General features: G+C 38.2%; 2 protein-coding genes across 6 annotated transcripts in view; one reads left to right on the top strand and one right to left on the bottom strand.

Moving 5' to 3' along the window:
* The window catches only part of TAT (tyrosine aminotransferase), a 253009-nt gene that overhangs the window by 36182 nt on the left and 190280 nt on the right, over positions 1 to 26547 (top strand). The gene's annotated exons all lie outside the window — the stretch shown is intronic.
* MARVELD3 (MARVEL domain containing 3) overlaps positions 1 to 26547 on the bottom strand; it is a 138650-nt gene that overhangs the window by 81729 nt on the left and 30374 nt on the right. For all 4 annotated transcript variants that reach the window (XM_033941781.1, XM_033941782.1, XM_033941779.1 and 1 more), the window contains exon 3: positions 8330 to 8460. In XM_033941781.1, coding sequence (XP_033797672.1) covers positions 8330 to 8460 — 131 coding nt within the window. The remainder of the gene's footprint in view (positions 1 to 8329; positions 8461 to 26547) is intronic.

The following is a 26547-nucleotide window of genomic DNA, read 5'->3' as shown; positions in this document are numbered from 1 at the left end:
AACTAACTAAATATAATAAAGGTACAATCGTATTCTGTAAAGAACAATCACAACTCAATGTACGTTGTAAAAAGTTAGAGCAGGGGTTCATTCACTCAAAACATCACCAGGACAGTTGACAAAATCATAAATGAACCAATAAAAATAAACGGAGAAAAATAAACCTCAATTGTGGGTCGCCAGGACTACACAAGTGCCAAAGCTCACCACCTCATCACGGGTTTATGAAAAAACTCCGTACAAATATAATTTGCTTTCATACTTTAATATCTCTTTAGAAGAATAGTTTTCAAAAAATTCTCCAAGGATTTGAAATTTAAATGTCCTGTGATTTTCTATTAGTAAGTGAGACAGCCCCAAGCTAACTGAATATATGGCAATCAGCTACAGCTGTGAATACATTCTGAACAACGTTTAGTAGCGTGGCTAAACACTATTGCAACTTAGCGTATATAAGAGTCAAACACTCATCTGAAGAAACATCTTCGTCCCGATAGATAAGATCTTCTATTTCGCCTGCTAGCAGGCTGCTTCAGGGGATTCTTTAACAATGTTGTCTCCACGCTGTCAGCTGTATAACGGGCGGCCGGACTCTCTCAAAATGGCCCTCAGACCGAGATACGCGCCCGACTCGTTTAAAAACTGCATCGAGTCGGGCGTCATGACGTCATCGCACACACGCGCGACGGGTCAAAGGTCAAACATCACTGCTTCACATACCATACTCACTCCACGCAAATAAACCTCCCATTCATAGAAAAGGTTGCCACTCCTGTTCAGAATTTAAACCTAGTGGTTCTATAGTATGGAGGCGATTTATCCATTGTTGTTCCTTCTGCCATAAAAGTTTTCTCATGTCACCTCGTCTCATTGAAGGGGTCACTTTCTCCACCACCCAACACTTCAGGCTAACAAACTTGTGTTTCGAATTTACACAGTGAGCCACTATTGGAGCTGTCATTTTACATGTGTTCACGCAACTTTTGTGCTCAGTTATTCTAATGGTTAAATTGCGTGATGTTTGGCCCACATAGAATAATTCACATGGGCATTGTATTATATAAATCACATTTGCTGTTTGACAGGTGGAGTTATGTTTAAGAATGTAATTTTTCCCATCAACAGGATTAATGAAATTCGAGATAGTGGACATAATTTTACAATTCGTACAATGACCACATGGGCTGTGTCCTAGAATAGATTCTGATCTCACATCTGTAAATTTTTCTTTAGATGTATGGCACAGCCAGTCATTCAAATTTCTATTTCTGGCCTGAGGAAAAATAAATCTTTTGTTAGAAAAACATGGAAGTGTTTTGAGTAGTGGAAGATGTTTTTTGTATTTCTTAATGATCTGTGGAGATGCACAAGTCTGTTTAATAACGCAGGGAATTATATCAGATTGTTCTTCATTTTCCCGAGGTTTGTTATAATCCAATAATATCTCTCTGGGATTAAATAGCGCTCTTTTCTTTGCTTTCTTGATTATAGATGTTGGATAATTTCTAGATTTTAATCTTTGCTCCAGTACCTTTGCTTCTTGGAGAAAATTTTCCTTACTATTGCAAATTCTCCTATATCTTAAAAACTGAGCAAAAGGAATACTGGTTTTCAGGTGTACAGGATGCATACTGTCAAATCTCAACAGCGTATTTCTATCCGTTGGTTTTCGAAATACCAATGTTGTTAAGCGGGTTCCATCCAATTGTATCCCTGTAGCCGTGTTTTAAAGCTTCAGAACTTTTTTGAGCAATTTTTTCAAATATTTCTAGTGAAGGATCACTAATCATTTTCACATATGTATCTCTTTTAGAAAGTTGACTATTAGCTTCTGCTAAATATAGCTCCAAACCCCATATTACAATCGCACCCCCTTTATCAGCGCGTCTAATAATTATTGTGGGATCTTTCGGGACGAAGATGTTTCTTCAGATGAGTGTTTGACTCTTATATACGCTAAGTTGCAATAGTGTTTAGCCACGCTACTAAACGTTGTTCAGAATGTATTCACAGCTGTAGCTGATTGCCATATATTCAGTTAGCTTGGGGCTGTCTCACTTACTAATAGAAAATCACAGGACATTTAAATTTCAAATCCTTGGAGAATTTTTTGAAAACTATTCTTCTAAAGAGATATTAAAGTATGAAAGCAAATTATATTTGTACGGAGTTTTTTCATAAACCCGTGATGAGGTGGTGAGCTTTGGCACTTGTGTAGTCCTGGCGACCCACAATTGAGGTTTATTTTTCTCCGTTTATTTTTCTTGGTTCATTTATGATTTTGTCAACTGTCCTGTTGTTGTGATGTTTTGAGTGAATGAACCCCTGCTCTAACTTTTTACAACGTACATTGAGTTGTCATATTATGAACTTCCATGGTGGTATGAGCCTGAAGTATCATAATAAATTGATTAACTTGTTTAAGAAAAAAGAAAAAAAAAAAAAGTAGGGGGGATAAAGTATAAGTAGATAAATAAGAAATATAATAAGTAAGATATTAAGTATAGCGTGAAAATGAAAGAATACATTAACTTTCTATTTATTTTAGGCGCTATGGATATAAATTTTATTAGTTCAGGAATAAATGTGAAGGATTTATGGTAGAATGAGTGAATGAAAAAGGAAATTATATGATGAAATAAGTTACTAATTGGGTAGTTTATAAGTTGATAAGAGATGATTTGAGTACATGAAGATTTGAATGTATTGCCTTTAGAATGGAGAGGGGAATGAGGAATATTCAGGAATATGAATTTTTGTGGGATGTAGAATCTTATGTTTAATGGAGGTCTAAGTTATGGAGGTCTAAGTTATGAATTTAAGAAGAAAGTAAATACTATTTGTCATATGTGATTTATAACAAATATTTATTTTATGTTATTTAGGAAAAAAAAAAAGAGTAAGGAAATGGATTGGGAGTAGATTTTAAGTGATTTATGGTTTGCTAAATGACTTACAGTGTAATATTTAAGATGATTATTATATTTAGGAGAGTTGTTATGAATTTGGCCTGGGGGAGTTTCTCATTTACTTGAGCTATGTATATACGCTTCGAAGTTGGGGGGGGGGAGGGGGGAAAAGGTGGGGGGTGTAATGGGAGAGTATTTGAGAGTGGGTTGGGGATTGAATTAAATTTTCAATGTGGGGGAAATGATTATATAATAATTATAATGCAGAAATATGTAATTATTATGTTTCATTTTGTTTAAATGGATTTAAAAAATTTTTCTTTAAACGTTAATGGCCTTAATCATCCGATAAAAAGGAAGAAGACGCTATTATATTTAAAACAGCAGAATGCGGATGTCTGTTTTATACAGGAGACTCACCTTACTGGAGATGAATCAAAGAAACTAATTGGTAATTGGGTGAAGGATTGCTTCTTTGCTCCTGCGGTAGGGAAAAAAGCAGGTGTAGCTATTCTGATTAATAAAAAAATGCACTGCAGTGTTTAACTTGGTGGCTGCAGATCAATTAGGAAGGTGGATACATGTGAACATGAGTATGGGCAGTACTATTGTAGCGCTTTTTAATGTGTATGCCCCTAATTTGAATCAAATTGAATTTTTTAAAACTCTGCAACAAATAGTTCTACCACTGGCTGCCAGTAATTTGATAGTAGCAGGAGATTTCAATGCTGTTATGGATCCTTTATTAGATAAAAAAAACCTAGTAAAATTTTAAAATCATTAGGGTTGGATAATTTTGCAAATTCCTGTAATTTAAAAGATATCTGGTGCATTCTTCATTTTAATGATTGAGAATTTTCATTTTGTTCACATGTCCATAAATCTTTCTCTAGAATTGATTATGTTTTGGTTTCAGATAAGTTAGTACAAAATGTCACTCAAGCTGCTATAGATCCAATAATTTTATCTGATCATGGTGGTGTCTGGATAAATTTAAATTTTGCTGATCAAGATAATGATAGGCCTGTTTGAAGATTCGATAATGCATTGCTTGCATACCCAAAATTTTGTGAAGAATTTCAGACAAAGATAAATGAATAATACGGAAGAAGTCTCGTTAGAAATCTTGTGGGATGCTTTTAAGGCAACTATGAGAGCACAAATAATATCATTTTCAGCTTATTCTAAAAAACAATAAAAAAAACAATTTATTAAGTTAGAGCAAGAGATTAAGATTTTAGAGGCAAAATTGATAGAAAAATGGGAAAATTCCACGCTACAAGCTCTTTTAAAAGTTAAATATAAATATAATGAGATTTCTTCTAAATTGGTTAAGAAAGGTATTCTTTGTCAGCAAGCTTTGTATTATGGTAATTCGAATAAGGCGGGAAGATTACTGGCTAATTATCTTAAAGTTAAAAAAAGAAGGTCTAAAATAAGTGCAATTAAAGATGAAAAAGGAGATACTCAGTCTCAAAATGGACCTATATTAAAACAATTTTTAAATTTTTATAAAAACCTGTATTCTTCCGAGTCTTATTCAGATAAAGAAAAGGATGGAATAGAGTTTTTAAATTTTATTAAAGGACCGAAGGTTCCGGATCATATAAAAAGAAGTTTGGAAGAACCAATATCATTAAAAGAATTGCAAACAGCATTGAAGTCTCTTAGAGTAGGGACTGCTCCAGGTGGTGATGGTTTTAGGGTAGAGTTATATAAAACATTTCAAATTACCCTATTACCTTATTTATTAAATTTATATCAGAATCAACTAAATAAAGGGTGGATTTCAGGCACTAGGGCAGAATCGTTGACCATTGTTTTGCCAAAGCCAAATAAAGATCCCATGCTGGTTTCAAACTACATGCCTATTTCTTTGATTAATGTTGATGGTAAGTTATTACCACTGGTCATAAAACCACTGGTCATGGGTATAGAGAACATAGACGGGACCGATGATAGCTCACGTATCAGTCATTGGCTTTGAAGTATAACTCAGACCTCTGGCTGTGAGCACTTGAGATCCCCGTTAGTCTCTAATAATCCTATGATAGTGTGCATTTCTTTGTGTGACAGCGCATATTTTTAGGTTGATGGTAAGTTATTAGCCAAGCTTTTGGCCATGCTTTTGGCAAAGGCTCTTCCTCATACAGTTGGTATGCACCAGACTGGTTTTGTTGCTCAGAGACACTCTTCTAATAATACTAGATTGTCTTTGCAGATGTTATACCTAACAAAAGAAATAGGAGATCCAGCTTTCTCTGTATCTTTGGATGCAGAGAAGGCTTTTGATCGGGTGGAATGGATGTTTATGTATCAGGCTATGGAATGGTTTGGCATTGGTTCGGGATTTATACAAATGATTAAAACCTTGTATAGCTCTCCTGTTGCTAGATTATATATAAATAATAATCTTTCTGATTGTTTTAAATTGCAAAGGGGGGTTAGGCAGGGTTGTCCTTTATCTCCTTTGCTTTTTCATATAGTGCTTGAACCCTTATTATTAGCTATTCAACAAGTGAAAGAGATACAGGGTATTCCACGTTCTGGAAAGGAGTATAAAGTATCTGCTTATGCGGATGATATATTGCTTCATTTGAGAAATCCTGAAACAACCATTCCATGTTTACTTGAGTTGATTGAGAAATTTGGAAAATTCTCAGGATATAAAATATATTTATTGGTCCAAATCAGAAGTTCTTCCTTTAAACGTGCATTGTACAAGAGGACTATTTGATGCATTCCCTTTTTTAGGAAAGAAGAAGGAATAAAATATTTAGGTATATGGTTAAAAAAATACACTTGATGAGACAGTAAAAGTGAATGAAAAATTGTCGTGGTGGGGAAGAGTCCAAACTGTCAAAATGATGATTTTGCCTGTTGTTTGTTACCAAATGGGAATGATTCCAGTTTTTTTCCAGGGGTCTTTCTATAAAAAGTTAAATAGTATTATTACTAAATTTATTTGGCTGGGTAAAATTGCTAGAATTGCCTTAGTGACTTTACAAAAAACAATTGAGGAGGGAGGGGTAAATTTGCCAAACTTCTATAGGTATCATCAATCCTATATATTGTGTTCAAGGTATGTACTGGGTCCTCCCAGAACTCATGGAGAAACTTCCGGACTAGTTATGGTTGGAATGGCAGCTCATGTTTCCTATAAGGCTTCGTCATTTACTTAGTATTCAAATGCCTAGGATACGAAAAAGTAATAGGATAATTATGGATACATGGAAAACTTTAAAATATATTAATAATTTAACTCCTCTTACAATTCAAAAATTGACTTTTCAAAATATATGGCTAAACTCCAAGATTCAAATAGGCAGTTTTAAGATTGTCTGGAGGGATTGGATTAAAGCAGGAATACGTACTCTAAATGATGTTATAGAAAATGGTAAGATGCTGGAGTTTTCACAATTGCAATCTAAATTTGGACTTGATAAAAAACAAAGTTATAAATGGTTGCAATTGAAGCAGGCTATTCAGGCGGGGTTCCCTGAATGGAAATTACTTAATAATCAATTTAGCTTAGAATTTTTATGCTTTCAGGCAGACTTTCTGGGTCACCAGGCCGCACAGTGGTATAAAGTATTATCTGGCTATTTGAACAAGAAACCAAAAAAATGGACTTAGAGAAATTTGGAGCATTGAGATTAAGCATCAAATTAATGCATCTCAATGGCCACGCATTTGTTCTTGGAGGATGAGATGTACAATGTCTCCGTCTATGAGGCAAACATGGTTTTTCTTGTTGCATAAAGCACTCTGGACCCCTGTGCATTTACAAAAATTGGATTGCTCTAGGTCTAATAGGTGTTGGCATTGTCATCTTGAGGCTGGAACTTTAGATCATTTATTATTTTATTGTCCTTTTATTAATGCTTTTTGGAAATTGATTTGGGATCAAGTAAATTGTATGCTTGAAAATCCTGTAGCTTTATCATATGACACCATCTTATTTGGTATGTCTATGAGGGCTAAATCTCAAATATCTTCCAATAATAATAAGCTTTTAATGATTCTAACAGGAGTTGCCATTCAACAGATAACTTTTAATTGGAAAGATTACACAAGATTAAATTACTCTTTTTGGTGGAGTACGGTGTGTCATGTGTATAAAATGGAGAGAATATTAGCTGTTAGAAAAGGATGTTTTAAGAAATTTAAGGATGTGTGGGGGCCATTAATGAATTATTATAATGAATAATCAGTATTTTCCCCTTTTTAGTATAGATGATATAGGGAGGGTGGGTGGGTTTTTAGTTTTCTTAGGGTTAAATGGAAAAGATGTAATTATTATATTATGGGATATCTAATATAAAGATTATTGTATGTGGGGTGGGGAGGGATTAAACTTTTTTCTGTGAGAATTGTAGAAATTCAAGTGGAATTGTATATTATATGAATGATTTTCTGTATGCTTGTTGTAAAATTTAAAATGAATAAAGATTTACAAAAAAAAAAAAAAAATTACAAAGACTAGGAGACACTCGATGAAGTTACAGGGAAATACTTTTAAAACCAACAGGAGGACATTTTTTTCACTAGAGAATAGTTAAGCTCTGGAACGTGTTGCCAGAGGTTGTGGTAAGAGCGGGTAGCGTAGCTAGTTTTAAGAAAGGTTTGGATAATTTCCTGGAGGAAAAGTCCATAGTCTGTTATTGATAAAGACATGGGGAAGCCACTGCTTGCCCTGGATTGGTAGCATGGAATATTGCTACTCCTTGGGTTTTGACCAGGTACTAGGGACCTGGATTGGCCACCGTGAGAACGGGCTACTGGGCTCGATGGACCATTGGTCTGACCAAGTAAGGCTATTCTTATGTTCTTATGTAGAGGAAAACAGTAATGGAATTCCAAAAAGCATGGGATAAAAACAAAGAATCTCTCATTAGAAAACAAACAAATAATATAAATTAAAGCACTAAGGCCAGTATTAGGCAAACTTGTACAGTTTGTGTCCCATATGTGGTGGCTCGGTCCCATATGTGGTGGTTACTGGCCAGACATTATGGTAGATATCCTGCAAACAACAGGATGGTTGGATAGGCTGGAGTGAGCTTGGAAGGCAACTTCAGAAGTTGGAACCTAGGACATGGACATGGACTTTAGTCTATGGCCCAGAAATACCAAAGAAGAGACAAGTTAACTTAATATGTATTTCTAATGAGAATAACTAATGGGAAGGCAGGATGGACCATTCAGGTCCATCTGCCGTCATTTACTATGTTACTATTTCTGAACGTTTTCACTTGTATTGTTTGCCCAACCTGATAAACCAGAATTTCAGCATTTTAGAGGGTGAGAATGAAAGCAGCAGCCAGGTAGCTTTTCTGGTTTTCATGTACAATAGATCTGATTGTTTTGGGAACAGGCTGTGCTGGAAGAAGCAGACTGTACCTACCATCTTCACTTACCTCTTCCAGTACATAAGTATCTACACTTGTTACACTCCAGGATCCCACTCTTCTGCTCAGTTTCATGGTATTCTAGCTCCTGAACAGTCCAGCCATGTGGATGGGGCATGTATCCTAAAGATGGGGGTGATCTGTCAAAAAAAAGAAACACAGGGGTCTACAGCTGGATTCATATATTGGCAAAGTGTCAAATATTAATAAACCTTATAATCATAGCCTAATGGTAGATTCTGTACACAAAACACAAGAACGCTTTCAGTCTTATCTAGAGCATATTTGCATACATTTACCTGAAATTAATGAACACAAAAATATTAACTTGTTTTATCATAGCCCTTTATTTGGCATTGTTGCATAGAAGCAACATGTGTCTTCTTTGGCTCTTATGGGAGATCTGCCTCTCCAAACACCTGTTACTTGACACTGTTGCTCTCGTTCAACATCAAGTTATATAAAGCAGCTGTTTCACCATCTGCCAATTAAAGGGTTAATAGTCAACTTTTATCGAAAGATTAGGTCCTTACCTTTGCTAATCTTCTTTCTTGTAAATCCTCACTTTATTCTGGAACTGGTGGGTTATTCCCCCTAGCCCCCAGGACATATAGGAAACCTCAAAACTTAAGAAGCTTTTACCCCCTTCCTCTCATACCTTATCACTGAGCATGCTCCTGTGTACAGCAGTCAGTCTTAAAGCAGCTAGGAACATCTGTGAAGGAGTCCTGTAACTAATGATTCAGAATACACTTCTTCCCCACGGTGCAGCATTTACTAAGAAGAAAATTGTCCCCATCGGAGTGCCCCCCCCCCACAGGGCAGGATTAATTCTTCGAGGGCCCCTAGGCACACAAGTACACTAGGCTGCCTGCCCCACCCCACCACGTGTCCAGGCGGAAATAGGAAGCTGCGTCAGAGGGAAGCTTTGGGCAAGCAGCACCACTTGCAAAATTACAGTTACCGTTGCATTTCTTACCCGTGTTGCTTGCTTACATAGTAACATAGTAGATGAAGGCTTGGTCCATCCAGTCTGCCCAACCTGATTCAATTTAAATTTTTAAATTTTTTCTTCTTAGCTATTTCTGGGCAAGAATCCAAAGCTTTACCCGGTACTGTGCTTGGGTTCCAACTGCTGAAATCTCTGTTAAGACTTACTCCAGCCCACTACACCCTCCCAGCCATTGAAGCCCTCCCCAGCCCATCCTCCACCAAACGGCCTATACAGACACAGACCATGCAAGTCTGCACAGTACTGATCTTAGTTCAATATTTAATATTATTTTGCTAGATTCTGTCCCTTCATACATTTTTTGCAATATCCCTTCTTCTGTTATTTCTTGGTTTACAATGTTGGTTAACTATGTTCTTACTAGTGTTTTTTTTTACATCAAATATGGGACGAATTATACTTAATCTATTACTAAAAAATTCGGATCTAGACTCAACTCTAGCCCTTAATTATCGTCCTGTTGCAAATATACCGATGTTAACAAAGATTTTGGAAGCTGTTGTATCGAAACAATTATTGTAATACCTGGATAAATTTTCAATACTTCTTCCATTTCAATATGGATTTCGCTCGAATCATAGTACAGAAGCTCTTCTTATCTCAATGGTTGCAAAAGTTCAACGTTTTCTAGTTCATGGCCATTGTGACGTCTTGTTGCAATTTGATCTTTTGGCAGTTTTTGATGTCGTGGATCATGATATCCTTATACAACTTTTGATTAATATAGGTTTAAATCAAGAAGTATTGAATTGGTTCAACAGTTTTCTTTTTTTTTTTTTTTCCATTATATTTTTATTTTCAAATTTCATAAAAAGTGTACATAATAATAAAATATATTTGATACATGCATGTTATCACTTTTATATCTATCACAATATTTGTCTGAATTTGATTTTCCCCTTCACCCTCCCCCCACCCCTTCACCACTTTAATATAATATTTTCAAATTTTGTTAAAGTATATAACATGTTTGAATACAAATGATAATTATTCAATATCATATTTATGTCTATTGCAATATATTCTAGATAAATTTTATTCATTTTCCCTCCCCCCACCCTTCTATTATCCCTTAATCATTTGTTACATTTTGTATCATATATTATAATATATTATATCTAAATTGTTTTTCTTACCCTCCCTATATGTGTGTCATAAGAAGATCTCTAAAAGAAGAAAAGAAGAAAAAGTATTCTATTATTTAATCATTATAGTATTTTGTCAATGGCCCCCATATTTTTATAAATTTATTATATGTCCCCTTTTGTATTGATATTGTTCTTTCCATTTTAAAAACATGGCATATTGTATTCCACCAAAATGTATAATTTAGGTTGTTGTAATTTTTCCAATTGTTAGTTATATGTTGAATGGCAACCCCTGTCATAATTAATAAAAGTTTATTATTTTCTGGTGAAATTTGACTTTTTTTTCTCATCATTGTTCCAAATAAAATTGTATCATATGATATTGCAATATGATTTTCCATTAATTTATTAATTTGTGGCCAAATTGAATTCCAAAATATTTTAATATAAGGACAATGATATAATAAATGATCTAATGTCCCTGGTTCTAGATTACAGTGCCAGCATCTATTAGATTTAGAACTATCTAGTTTTTGTAAACGAGTAGGGGTCCAAAAAGCTCTATGTAATAAAAAGAACCATGTTTGTCTCATAGACGCTGACACTGTACATCTCATTCTCCAAGACCAAATTAGTGGCCATTGAGATGCATTAATTTGATGTCCAATCTCAATGCTCCAAATGTCTCTTAGACCGTTTTTTGGTTTTTTATTCAAATATCCAGATATTAATTTATACCACAATGCGGCTTGATGTCCTAGGAAGTCTGCTTTAAAGCATAAGAACTTTAAACTATATTGATTGTTTAATGATTTCCATTCAGGGAACCCAACCTGAATGGCCTGCTTCAATTGCAACCATTTAAAACTTTGTGTTTTATTAAGACCAAATCTATGTTGCAATTGTGAAAAATCCAGCAGTTTACCTTCTGAAATAATATCATCTAGAGATCTAATTCCTGCAATAATCCAGTTCTTCCACAGGATTTGAGCTCCGCCAATTTTGATCTTGGAGTTTATCCATATGGATTGATTAGTTGATTTATATATTGGGTTGGGTGTTAATTTATCAATAAATCTCAATGTTTTCCAAGTATCCATTATTATTTTATTTTCTCTGTATCTTTTGGGTATATTAATACTTGGTAAATGTACTAAATTTAGGGGAAACATAAGGCGCCATTCCAAATATAACCAATCTGGTGCATTATCCATAAGTTCTGGGAGGATCCAATACATACCCTGACGTAGAATATAGGCTTGATGGTACCTATAGAAATTTGGAAAATTTACCCCTCCCTCCTTAATTGATTTTTGTAAGGTTACTAAAGCTATTCTAGATGTTTTACCAAGCCAAAGAAATTTTGTTAAAATTCTATTAATATTCTTATAAAAGGACCCCTGAAAATAAATAGGTATCATACTCATTTGGTAGCAAACCACAGGCAAGATCATCATTTTAATAGTTTGAACTCTCCCCCACCAAGATATATGTAGTGGGTTCCATTGTTCACATAACTCCGTTACTTTTTTTAATACATATTTTTCATTTTCTTTTACAGTATCTTCAATTGTTTTTTTAACTTGAATGCCTAGATATTTAAATCCTTCTTCTTTCCATATGAATGGAAAAGTATCAAATAATCCTTTTACACAGTGAACATTCAAGGGTATAATTTCAGATTTATTCCAATTAATTTTATAACCTGAAAATTTGCCAAACTTATCAATTAATTTCAATAAAGAAGATAAGGTAGATTCTGGATTTCTCAAATAAAGCAAAATATCGTCAGCATAAGCCGAAATTTTATATTCCATATCTGAATATGGAATTCCTTGTATCTCCTTCGTTTGCTGTATTGCTAACAATAAGGGTTCTAATACAATATCAAATAACAAAGGAGATAATGGACAACCTTGTCTAACTCCCCTCTGCAATTGAAAACCATCAGATATCTTATTATTAATATTTAATCTTGCAATCGGGAAGCTATACAATGTTTTTACCATTTGTATAAATCCAGAACCTATACCAAACCATTCTAAAGCCTGATACATAAAATTCCATTCTACCCTATCAAATGCTTTCTCGGCATCTAATGAAACTGTAAATGCCGGTTCATCCATTTTTTTTGACAAGTTTAGCATGTGAAATAATAGTCTAGAGTTATTGGAGGAATGTCTTTTAGCAACGAAACCCGTTTGATGCATATCTATAATATGTGGGAGAGCTTTGGCCAATCTCAAAGCCAAAATTTTCGCCAAAAGTTTATTATCAACGTTTATCAAAGATATAGGCCTGTAGTTCGAAACCAAAGTAGGATCTTTATTTGGCTTAGGCAAAACAATTATTATTGATTCAGCCATAGTACCTTTTATATTACCTTTTATAAGTTGTGTCTGATATAATTTTAATAATTGTGGGGAGAGGATATTTTGAAATGTTTTATAAAATTCTACTGTGTAACCATCACCACCTGGAGCGGATCCAACTCTAAGAGATCTCAATGCTGTTTCTAATTCTTTTAATGATATAGGCTCTTCTAAACTTCGTTTTATATGATCAGGAATCTTAGGTCCATTTATTAGATCTAAAAATTTTTTTCCATCTTTTTGTTTCTCCAAATAAGGTTCAGAAGAATATAGATCCTTATAAAAATTTAAAAATTGTTTTAATATTATATTTGTTTGATTTGTTATTATACCATTATCATCTTTAATTCCATTAATATTAGTTCTCCTTTTTTTTGCCTTAAGATAATTTGCTAATAATTTTCCCGCCTTATTAGAATTTCCATAATACATTGTTTGCTTGGAAAACAAATCTTTTCTTATCATTTTTGAAGTTAATTCGTTATATTTACCTTTTACTTTCAAAAGAGCTTGCAAAACTTCATATTCCCATTTGCTTATCAATTTAGCTTCTAATATTTTTATTTCTTTTTCTAATTCTATATGTTGTTTTTTAATTTGTTTCCTAATAAAAGCTGAATATGATATGATATTACCCCTCATAGTTGCTTTAAATGCATCCCATACATTTTCTATAGATGTATCTTCCACTAAATTTATTTGAAAGAATTCATTAATTTGTGTTTTAAAATTTTCCAAAAATTTGTCATCTACAAGCAATGCATTATCAAATCTCCAAAGAGGTCTATTATTTTCTAATTGATCTAATTGTAATTCTATCCATATTCCTGCATGATCCGAAATGATAATAGGATCAATGGAGGCTTTACTCACTTGTTGCACTTTATTTGTTGAAACAAAAATATAATCTATTCTTGAAAATGATTTATGAACCTGTGAACAAAATGAATACTCCTGATCATTAAAATGAAGAATACGCCATATATCTTTCAAATCACATGATCGAACTAAATTATCTAAACCTAAAGATTTAATATTTTTACCTGGTTTTTTATCCAATAATGGATCCATTACAGCATTAAAATCTCCAGCCACCACTAAATTAGAGGCAGCCAGTGGTAATAACATATTTTGTAGCTTTTTGAAAAATTCTGATTGATTCGAATTAGGGGCATATATATTAAATAACGTCAGGGTATCATTTCCCATACTTATATCGATATGTATCCATCTTCCATGTGGATCTGAATTTTTTATCTTTATATTGGCCATACATTTTTTATTTATAAGGATTGCAACCCCTGCTTTTTTACCCACTGCTGGAGCAAAAAAACATTCTTTTATCCATCCACCTGATAATTTTTGTGATTCCTTCATATTAAGATGGGTCTCTTGCAGACAGTAAATATCTGCATTTTGTTTTTTTAAATATGTTAATATTTTTTCCCTTTTAATTACATGATTCAGGCCATTGACATTAATAGAATATATTTTAAAAGACATTATATATTTTAATACTTTTCATTATCTTATTCTTCCTCTCCTCTTTCATATTTAATAACCAAAAAATTTTCTTCATGACACACATACTAAACCCTAATGTATCTCCCTTAATTATTCTAATAAATATTCTTCTTATCCCTCCCTTTCCCACCCAATACATTGGCTGCTTAAGGATACACATTGGAAATATAATCCTAACATTCTCCCCATTCCAGGCAATCAATATTCAATTGTTTAAACAAATTTCCCTTCTATCTATCTATATTGATCTTTTATATTTATTTAATCATTTTCCATAACATTTTATTAATGTATCATTTTCCATTTAACAATGTGTTAATTTGTATTTCCTTAGTGTTTTGATTTCAACATATAATTATTTTAAACTTGTATGCAGTGTATTATTTAATAATTTTCATATATTCTGTTCTTTCTTTCATATAATTATTATTGTCTTTTCTTTGTATTGTTTTCCTCCATTTCTTCAATATTTCGATATGTTGTATTTCCTAATTTTTCATAGAGTCTTCAAAACCTTTTTAATATATTTTGTTAATATATCATAGGTTCTGGTTTAGATAGAAACTCTTTTAGTTTTTCGGGATCCTCAAAATATAACGACTTGTCTCCAGATGACACTCTCATTTTCGCTGGATAGTATAGTCCATATTTAAATCCTTTTTCTTTGAGTAGTGGTCTCATATCTAGTAGTCTTTTCCTTTTAGATGCTGTGTTTTTGGCGAAATCTGGTAAAAACCATAATCTTGATCCTTTATAGTTTAAGTTTTTATCTTTTTTTGCAGCATTTAGTATCTCTAGTGCTTGCTGGTATCTCAACATTTTGAAAATGATTGGTCTTGGTCTGTTTTTATTTTCTGAATTTTTTATTGGGATTCTATGTGCCCTTTCGATTTCAATTGTTTGTTTCAAGTCTAATTGTAGAATTTTTGGAATTAAATTTTCAAGGAAAAGGATAGTATTTTTCCCCTCTAGATTTTCTTGTATTCCAAAGAGTTTGATGTTCTTTCTTCTTCCTCTATTCTCGTAATCCTCCAGTTGATCTTTTAATTTGTTTAATTCCAGGTTGTCGTTTTTACATCTTTTTGATTCACATTCTATAATTTCCATTTTTGATTCTAATTCAGTTGTTCTTTTGTTGTTAACTTCCATTTGTCTATGTATATTTAAAATTTCTTCTTTCATATCAGACATATTAGTAATAGTTTCTTTCAGCATTTGTTTGATTTGTTTTAATTCTTCCATGACTTCAGCTTTGCTTAATGTGTCTGATTCTTCGATAGGAAGTGGTATCTTGCTTGGTGTTATTTGTTCTTGTTTCTGTCTTTTTGCAGATGTACCTGTCTCATTTTTGTTTTGTCTGGTACTTGCCATTTTATTGTTCACTTTTCCTTGGTTATTATTATTTCTTGTATTTAAATCTTTTATATTTGGTATTCTTAGGTTTTTAATCTCTTTTCTTCCAAGATTTTGTTATATCTTTGAATTAGAAAGTTTTCTTTTTAAGTTCTTTTCTTTTCCTTTAGCTATGTTATTTTGAAAATTCTTTTCTCACTTTCACTTTTTCAATGTTGTAGGGGAACTTTTTCCTCTCCTCTTACAAGCCCAATCGCAGCTCTGATTAAGGAGAGCAACCCTTTATTAGAGTTATTTTTTCTATTTTGATCAGCTTTAAGCAATTTTCTTCTGTTTTTTCTCAGCGTCTTTCAAATTCCTCAATATCTTGCTGTTTCAGTTTTTTAGAGTTCCGTTGAATATTTTTTTCGTGTCTCCTCTCTCACAAGCCCAATCGCAGCTTTGCAAGAGGAAATTGATATTGAATTCAGTATTTGTTTTTTATTAGTAAGCTGACATTTATTTGTCTTCAGTGCTAAGGCACCCAATTTTTAAGAGAAATGTAAGTCCTCCTCTCTCTCAATTTTTTTTTTTAAATCCCCTTTTTTATCAAAGAATAATTTTTTTTTTTCAATATAATTGGTCAGAACACAAATTCCTTTTTTATATTTTTTCCATTCAATACTGATCTTTCACTTGTAATTTGCTAGTTTCAACACTGCATTCAATTTCAATGAAACCGCCAAAATCACAAATGGTTTTCTGTCTTCCCTTTTATTGTCAGCACTTATCCCACTTCAACTGCCGCAATTCAGGTTATATTTTTTTTTTTTGGCTATATTTGATCAGATCACCTTTTGGTTTTTCACATTCAACTGTATCAGTATTGCTGCTCGCGCTAAGCTGTAAAGTCTCTTAAATCAGTTGAAATACAGGCAGTTCTCAACTTTCCTGACTTTTAACAGCTTCCTTTTTATGTTTCAGTATATATTTGTTCAGAATATAAACTTTTCTCCTCTATTTCGCCAAACTGTTCAATCACGTATATCACGCGGTTTCAGCGCTGCATTTAAACTTCAATAAACTGTCAGCACAAACGGTTCTATGTCTTCCCAACTCTCATCCGCACAAATCCCGCTTTAAATATAGCAATTCGGCTTTTTTTTTTTTTTTTCTTTAGTTATATTTTGTCAGAATATATTCATTCTTTACTTTTCTCAATTTAACATATATCTCAAAGTCTATTGAAAACGCCGACACTGACAGCTCTCTGCTTACCGATTCCCTTCAGCCTTTTTTTTTTTTCAGTTTACTTTCGTCTCTCCGTCTCAGCGCTGCTTTCAAGCCTCTCCAAACATCCGGAATCACAGACTACTTTCCCGATTCCCCTCAGCTTTTTTGTTATATTTGATCAGAATATAAACACATACTTCGGTACTGTATTCAGTTCTATGTAACCGTCAGTTCAAACGGCTTTCCGTTTTTCCGTCTCCTGTCTGCACATACCCTTCTTCAAATATCGCTATTTAGGATTTTGTTTTGTATCTTTTACTCAGCTTTCCGTATATATATTTATATATAATTATTTTGAAGGAAAATAAATTTTTTTCTTTATTTCATTGCCCGATGGAGAGGAGCTTCAGGATCACACCTCCATCCGTGCTCGCGCTAAGCCACGCCCCCGGTTCAACAGTTTTCTAAAATTACCAATCATACCAAGTACATGCTGAGAATAAATTTTCTTCATCATGGACTCCTGTTTGTGGAGTGCCTCAGGGTTCTCCATTGTCTCCTATATTATTTAATTTATATATGACAACATTGAAATATTTGAATTTATCTGTCTCAGAATCGATTTTTACATATGCTGATGACCTCTTTATTTTACTTGATGTTGATCCATCATTATCAAATTTAACAGCTGATATAAATTCTTGTATTTCACGACTCCAAGAATGGGCCTCTTGTATGAAGTTAAATGCCACTAAAACTAAATTATTATGATTTGGCCCTACCCTACATAATTTACCTTTATCTATAAGATTAAATTCAGGTGATTCTTTAAAGATTGAATTTTCATCTAGAATTCTTGGATTTGTTTTAGATTCTACCCTCTCTTTGACTAATCAAATTAATAACATATCTAAAAAGTGTTTTCTAAGTTTACCGATGCTAAGGAGAGTTCGTGGTTTCTTTCATCAGCATCACTTTGTTATTTTATTCCAGTCTATAATCTTAGCATATTTAGACAGTTTAAGCAAATGTAATATGAAGAGATTAGTGTTAAAGCCCGTTACATTAACGGGTGCTAGAAAGCAGCCCCCTTTCCCTCTCCCCCTCCAGTTCCTCCCTGACTGTCTCTCTGTGGCCCCCTTCTGTCTCCCCTCCCCCAAGCAAAGCTGTCTGCCTCCCAACACACCCCTCCCCCCAAAGCAGCCTCCTTTCCCTCTTGGCCTCTAGTTCCTCCTTGACTGTCTCTCTGTGGCCCCCCCTTTTGTATTCCCCCACGCAAAGCTGTCTGCCTCCCAGCACCCCCCCCCCAAAGCAGCCCCCTTTCCCTCTCCGGTTCCTCCCTTCTGTCTTCCCCCACCAAGCAAAGCTGTCTGCCTCCCAGTACACCCCTCCCCCAAAGCAGCCCCCTTTCCCTGTCCCCTCAGCCCCCTTTCCCTCTCCCCCTCCAGTTCCTCTCTGAATGTCTCTCCATGGCCCCCCTTCTGCAAAGCTGTCTGCCTCCCAGCACACCCCTCCTCCAAAGCAGGCCCCTTTCCCTCTCCCCCTCCAGTTCCTCTCTGACTGTCTCTCCATGGCCCCCCCTTCTGTCTTCCCGCCCCCCCCAAGCAAAGCTGTCTGCCTCCCAGCACACCCCTCCCCCAAAGCAGGCCCCTTTCCCTCTCCCCCTCCAGTTCCTCTCTGACTGTCTCTCCATGGCCCCCCTTCTGTCTTCCCGCCCCCCCAAGCAAAGCTGTCTGCCTCCCAGCACACCCCTCCCCCAAAGCAGGCCCCTTTCCCTCTCCTCCTCCAGTTCCTCCCTGACTGTGTCTCTGTGGCCCCCCTTCTGTCTTCTCTCCCCCAAGCAAAGCTGTCTGTCTCCCAGCACACCCCTCCCCCAAAGCAGCCCCCTTTCCCTCCCATCCCGCGGTGTGGCCGGCTCCCTTAGTCCATTGCCGCCCCCTTCCCGCGGTCCAACAAAAGTCCTTATTCCAGCAGGGGCCACATCACTCTAAACACGCTGCTTCGTGGCCTTCTACTGGCCTGATTTGCTCTGCCGTGTCGGGCAGAGCAAATCAGGGCAGTAGCAGGCTGCGAAGCCAGGGCTGTGGAGTCGGTAGATAAATGTTCCGACTCCGACTCCTCAGTTTTTTGTACTTCAGACTGCGACTCCGACTCCAGGTACCCGAAATTTCCTCCGACTCCGACTCCACAGCACTGGTTAATTTTCAGATCGTTAAAATGGAATGTCAAGTTGAGAGAAATGAGCATTTTCGACACCACCTTCTTTTTGCTTTTAATCAAGGTTCTAAGGCCACAGAAGCTGCTCGCAACATTTGTGTTGTGTATATAGTGGGTGCTATAGCTGAAAGAATCGCTCGTGATTGGTATGCCAAGTTCAAAAATGGAGTCGGTAGATAAATGTTCCGACTCCTCAGTTTTTTGTACTTCTGACTCCGACTCCAGGTACCCGAAATTTCCTCCGACTCCTCGACTTCGACTCCACAGCCCTGCGCAAAGCAGCGTGTTTAGAGTGCTGCGGCCCCTGCTGAAGTAAGGACGTTTGTCGGGACCACAGGGCGGGAAGAGAAGAGGAGCGGCGGCAAGGGACTAAGGGAGCCGAAGGTAGGGTCAGATGGGAGGCTGAACGGGGGTTCGGGTGTGCCGGGGAGAGGAGCGAAGACTACGCTGACGACTTTAGTTCTGACCGAAGTTAGTTTTTAAGTTGTAAGCTGCGGCAGTGGCTGCGGCTTAGAACTTAAAACTAACTTCAGTCAGAACATTACCTTGGGTTCCGCGATCGGGTCCTGTTTGGTCTTCCACTGCCTGGAGGAGCTGAAGAGCAGGGAACCCCGTGTACAGATTCTCTGCCAGCCAGAGAGAGAGATTCGCGCGCATACGCACTCCTACCGGTGCCCTACAACACACGGAAAACAGAACACGCAGATGGAGTGCGCTTGTGCGGCTAGCATTTTATTATATTAGGATGGAAACAACAGTAAGGGCGGACGACTTGGAATCACTATGGGTTAAGCTACCAGGAGGAACTGGAGCAGACATAAAATTGGGTCTGTACTATCGCCCACCTGGACAAACGGAAGAAATCGACCAGGATCTGGAGGCTGAACTGAGGCAGGTATGCAAAAGCGGAAGTGTGGTGGTGATGGGAGACTTCAACTACCCGGGAATAAACTGGAGTATTGGGCACTCAAACTGCATGAAGGAGACCAAATTCTTGGAGGTCACGAGGGATTGTTTCATGGAACAGCTGGTCACAGAACCAACACGGGGTGATGCCACTCTTGACCTAATCCTCAACGGACTCTGGGGACCCACTAAGGAGGTGGCGGTACTAGCCCCACTAGGAAACAGCGATCACAACACGATCCAGTACAGGCTAGAAATTGGATCATCAAAGGTGAAAAGAACTACAACGACTGCACTTAACTTCAAAAAAGGGAATTATGATGCCATGAGGAAAATGGTGGGAAAGAAACTCAACGACAGCGCAAGGAAGATGGAATCCGTAGAAAATGCCTGGACCATACTCAAGGGCATAGTGCACGAAGCACAGAACCTGTGCATCCCCAAGTACAGGAAAGGGTGCAAAAAAAACAGAACAAAAAACCCAGTGTGGATAACAAATGCAGTGAAAAAGGCGATAAGTGACAAGAAAGCATCATTCAAAAAATGGAAAAAGGACAAAACAGAGGAGAACCAAAAGGAACACAACACCAAAAGGAGTGTCATCGAGTGGTTAGGAAAGCAAAAAAAGAATATGAAGAGAGACTGGCAGGGGAAGCAACAAACTTCAAATCATTCTTCAGGTACGTTAAGGGGAAGCAACCAGCAAGGGAGGAAGTGGGACCCTTGGATGATGGGGACAGAAAGGGAGTAGTAAAAGAGGAAAAGGAGGTAGCTGACAGGCTAAATAAGTTCTTCACTTCAGTTTTCACGAGGGAGGACACAACCAACATTCCGGAGCCCGAGGAGATCGTAAAAGGAGAGCAGGATGAAAATCTGGTCCAGCTAGAGGTGAGCAAGGTGGATGTCCTCAGGCAGATAGACAGGCTAAAGAGCGACATATCGCCAGGTCCGGATGGCATTCATCCAAGGGTACTCAAGGAACTAAGGAACGAAATAGCTGAGCCACTTCGACAAATATGCAACATATCCCTAAAAACTGGAGAGATTCCAGAAGACTGGAAAATAGCAAATGTCACGCCCATCTTCAAGAAAGGCTCAAGGGGAGACCCAGGAAACTACAGGCCGGTGAGCTTGACCTCGGTCCCGGGAAAGATGATGGAAGCACTGATTAAAGACAGCATCTGGGAACACATCGACAACTATGGGCAGCTAAAGTCGAGCCAGCATGGCTTCTGCAAGGGCAGGTCATGCCTCACGAACTTATTATACTTCTTTGAGGAGGTAACCAGCCAGGTGGATAAAGGGGAATCAATAGATATCATTTACCTTGACTTCCAAAAAGCCTTCGACAAGGTGCCACACGAAAGACTACTAAGGAAGCTATGGAACCATGGGGTGCAAGGGGAGGTCCACCGATGGATCAAAAACTGGCTGGCGGACAGGAAACAGAGGGTTGGAGTAAAGGGATATTACTCAGACTGGCAATGGGTCACGAGCAGAGTTCCACAGGGGTTGGTGCTGGGACCGCTCCTATTCAATATATTCATTAACGACGTGGAGGCAGGAATAAAATGTGAGGTTATTAAATTTGCGGATGACACCAAACTATCGCAAGGTCAATAACATGGAGGACTGCGAAGATCTCCAAAAAGATCTGACAACACTGGAAAAATGGGCCAAAAAGTGGCAAATGAGTTTCAACATAGGGAAATGCAGGTACGTTAAGGGGAAGCAACCAGCAAGGGAGGAAGTGGGACCCTTGGATGATGGGGACAGAAAGGGAGTAGTAAAAGAGGAAAAGGAGGTAGCTGACAGGCTAAATAAGTTCTTCACTTCAGTTTTCACGAGGGAGGACACAACCAACATTCCGGAGCCCGAGGAGATCGTAAAAGGAGAGCAGGATGAAAATCTGGTCCAGCTAGAGGTGAGCAAGGTGGATGTCCTCAGGCAGATAGACAGGCTAAAGAGCGACAAATCGCCAGGTCCGGATGGCATTCATCCAAGGGTACTCAAGGAACTAAGGAACGAAATAGCTGAGCCACTTCGACAAATATGCAACATATCCCTAAAAACTGGAGAGATTCCAGAAGACTGGAAAATAGCAAATGTCACGCCCATCTTCAAGAAAGGCTCAAGGGGAGACCCAGGAAACTACAGGCCGGTGAGCTTGACCTCGGTCCCGGGAAAGATGATGGAAGCACTGATTAAAGACAGCATCTGGGAACACATCGACAACTATGGGCAGCTAAAGTCGAGCCAGCATGGCTTCTGCAAGGGCAGGTCATGCCTCACGAACTTATTATACTTCTTTGAGGAGGTAACCAGCCAGGTGGATAAAGGGGAATCAATAGATATCATTTACCTTGACTTCCAAAAAGCCTTCGACAAGGTGCCACACGAAAGACTACTAAGGAAGCTATGGAACCATGGGGTGCAAGGGGAGGTCCACTGATGGATCAAAAACTGGCTGGCGGACAGGAAACAGAGGGTTGGAGTAAAGGGATATTACTCAGACTGGCAATGGGTCACGAGCAGAGTTCCACAGGGGTTGGTGCTGGGACCGCTCCTATTCAATATATTCATTAACGACGTGGAGGCAGGAATAAAATGTGAGGTTATTAAATTTGCGGATGACACCAAACTATCGCAAGGTCAATAACATGGAGGACTGCGAAGATCTCCAAAAAGATCTGACAACACTGGAAAAATGGGCCAAAAAGTGGCAAATGAGTTTCAACATAGGGAAATGCAAGGTCATGCATATAGGGAAAAAAACCCCGATGTTCACTTACAAAATGGGGGGATAAGCGCTAGGGGTGAGCGACCTTGAAAGAGACCTGGGAGTGATGGTAGACCCAACATTGAAGGCGTCGGCACAGTGTGCCACGGCCTCAAGGAAAGCAAACAGAATGTTGGGTATCATTAAGAAGGGTATCACGACCAGGACAAAGGAAGTCATCCTGCCACTGTATCGTGCTATGGTGCACCCGCACCTGGAGTACTGTGTTCAATTCTGGTCGCCGTACCTCAAGAAGGACATGGAGGTACTTGAGAGGGTCCAGAGAAAAGCAACTAAGCTAATAAAGGGCATGGAGGACCTCTCATATACTGACAGACTGAAAAAGCTAGGACTTTTCTCCCTGGAAAAGCGGAGACTTAGAGGAGACATGATAGAAACCTTCAAGATCATGAAGAGCATAGAAAAAGTGGACAGGGACAGATTTTTCAAATTAAGGGAATCAATAAGTACAAGGGGGCACTCAGAGAAATTGAAAGGGGAGAGGTTTAGAACAAACGCCAGGAAGTTCTTTTTCACACAGAGGGTGGTGGATACATGGAACGCGCTACCAGAGGATGTGATAAACAGGAGCACGCTACAGGGGTTCAAAGAAGCTTTGGATAGGTACTTGGAAGACAAAGGGATTGAGGGGTACAGATAAGAGTAGAGGTAGATTATAGGGATGGGATTAGAGGTAAGTTACAAAATTAATCAGGGACCACTGTTCAGGCACTAGGCCTGATGGGCCGCCGCGGGAACGGACCGCTGAGCAAGATGGACCTCTGGTCCGACTCAGCGGGGGCAACTTCTTATGTTCTTATTACAGCTTATTCAGAACACGGCTGCCAAATTGATTTTTGGTAAAAATAAATTTGACCATGTTTCACCATTGTTGAGGACATTACATTGGCTTCCGATATATTGGAGAGTTCAGTTTAAGTGTGCTAATGTTGTTTTTAAGAGTTTATATGGGATTTTTTCACCACTGGTTCCTCTTTCTTTTAATTCGCATTGTCTTCAGTCTACTAGGAATATACATAAATTTAAATTTCCTTCTGTTAGAGCCATTCAAACTTTAGGTAAATTCTCACATTCTTTGGCATATACCAGGGGTAGGCAATTCCGGTCCTCGAGAGCCACAGGCAGGCCAGGTTTTCAGGATTTCCACAATAAATATGCATCAGATAAATTTGCATCTCAAGGAGACAGTGCATGCAAATCCATCTCATACATATTCATGGTAGATATCCTGAAAACCTGGCCTGCCTGTGGCTCTCAAGGACCGGAATCGCCTACCCCTGGCATATACTGTGGTGAAAGTTTGGAATGATCTTCCCTTAATCATTAGAACTTCTTTATCTTTGACCCATTTTAGAAAAACTCTGAAAACATATCTGTTTAGGAAATTCCTAACAGATAGTTGAAAGAGTATGTCTTTTTGAAAATTTCTCTAATTATCGATGAATGTTAATATTCATTATGTTTTATTAATTTTATTTCATTACTGTTTCACTAATGCAGGGGTAGGGAACTCCGGTCCTCGAAAGCCGTATTCCAGTCGGGTTTTCAGGATTTCCCCCATGAATATGCCTGAGATCTATTTGCATGCACTGCTTTCAATGCATATTAATGGGGGAAATCCTGAAAACCCGACTGGAATACGGCTCTCGAGGACCGGAGTTCCCTACCCCTGCATTAGTGAAACAGTGATGAAATAAAATTAATAAAACATAATGAATATTAACATTCATCGATAATTAGAGAAATTTTCAAAAGTGAAGCAGGACCAGGTTCAACACACATCTCCACCTCCAGGGACAATGGATCGACCCCCCGAAAAGAAGCGCAGAGTAATAGTCATCGGGGACTCCATGCTGAGGGGCACCGAGGGACCAATCTGCAGACCAGATATGCAGTCAAGGGAGGTCTGCTGTCTGCCCGGAGCCAGAATACGAGATATGACCACCTGTCTTGATAGACTTATCAGACCCCAGGACCACTTCCCCATGATGCTCATCCACGTCGGAACGAATGACACTGCCAAGAACACCCTGGAGGACATAGCCAGAGACTTCGGAGCTCTGGGAAGGAGGCTAAAACAGACAGGAGCACAGGTAGTATTTTCTTCGATTCTTCCTGTTAGGGGCAGAGGAAGGGACAGGGACGAACGCATCCTGAAGACGAATGAGTGGCTACAACGATGGTGCCGAGAAATGAACTTCGGATTCCTGAATCACGGAGAGGCACTACAGGGACTACAGGGATCAGACGGACTCCACCTGACCAACAGAGGTAAGAACGTCTTCGGACACCGACTAGCCCGCCTACTTCGAAGGGCTTTAAACTAGGTAAATCGGGGGTGGGTACCCACTTTTACACCAGAGCAGTAAGTAACAATCCTGATGTGGCGAACCAAAACTCCGCTTCTAAGTCTGAGGTAAGTACCCTTACTGCAAAAGAATCGCTAGGAGACACTTTAATTCAAATGGGTGGCTCTCTACATGAGAGTAATAAACATAAAGAGTGGAGAGCTATGTATGTTAACGCACGCAGCCTAGGGAATAAATTTCTAGAACTGGAAACAGAAATAGTTAATGCAGACCTTGACGTAATAGCAATATCTGAAACATGGTTCACAGACTCTCATGGGTGGGATATAACTATACCAGGATACAACCTGCTTCGCCAAGACAGAGAGGGTAAGTTAGGAGGAGGGGTAGCACTTTACATCAAAGAGATCATCAAGACAACCAGGATCACGGATGTCAAGTATACTGGGGAATCCATCTGGGTAAACCTGGCCAGAGGCGGGGAAAAATGCCTGTACCTTGGTGTGGTATACAGACCTCCAAGACAATCGGAGGACAAGGACGCAGAATTAATTGAGGACATTGAGAATATCACCTTACGGGGGGATGTTGTTCTTTTAGGAGACTTCAACATGCCTGATGTAGACTGGAACACTCTCTCAGCGACAACTTGTGATAGCAGGAGGATATTGACGTCCATGAAGGGAGTACGGCTCAAACAAATGGTACTAGAGCCCACCAGGGCCCAGGCCATCCTGGACCTGGTACTTACGAACGGGGAAAGCGTCTCGGAGGTCTCGGTGGGAGAAATGCTAGCCACCAGTGATCATAACATGGTATGGTTTAACCTTAAGAAAGGCTTCCCTAGATCACAAACAAAAACAAGGGTACTCAATTTCCGGGGCACTGACTTCGCACGCATGGGAGATTTCGTCCATCAGAAGCTGCAGGTTCAAGAAGTAACTGATAATGTGGAAGCTATGTGGTCAACCTTGAAATCGACGCTTCACGAGGCAACTATCCGCTACATAAAATCGGTATCTAAACAACAAAGGAAAAAGAAACCCCAATGGTTCACTGATGAGGTCTTGTACCTCGTCAAGGAGAAGAAAAGAGCATTTCTCTCATACAAACGCACCGGGGAAAAGGAAGCAAACATTGAATACAGGACAAAGTCTACAGCGGTCAAAACAGCAGTCAGGGAGGCCAAGCTTCAAATGGAAGAAACTCTAGTGAAGAACATTAAGAAAGGGGACAAATCCTTCTTCAGGTACATTAGCGACAGAAAAAAGAACACAAACGGGATAACACGCCTTAGAACGCCAGACGGGGATTATGTGGAAACAGACTCCGATAAAGCCAAACTACTGAATGATTACTTCTGTTCAGTCTTTACCTGTGAGGCACCAGGGCACGGGCCACGGCTGGAAACAAAGCAAAGCATGGAAGACCCAT

Source organism: Geotrypetes seraphini, chromosome 4 (assembly GCF_902459505.1).
Source record: "Geotrypetes seraphini chromosome 4, aGeoSer1.1, whole genome shotgun sequence".
Lineage (NCBI taxonomy): Eukaryota > Metazoa > Chordata > Amphibia > Gymnophiona > Dermophiidae > Geotrypetes > Geotrypetes seraphini.
The sequence above is the reverse complement of the archived record's forward strand: the minus strand, read 5'-3'. Positions and strand labels throughout refer to the sequence as shown.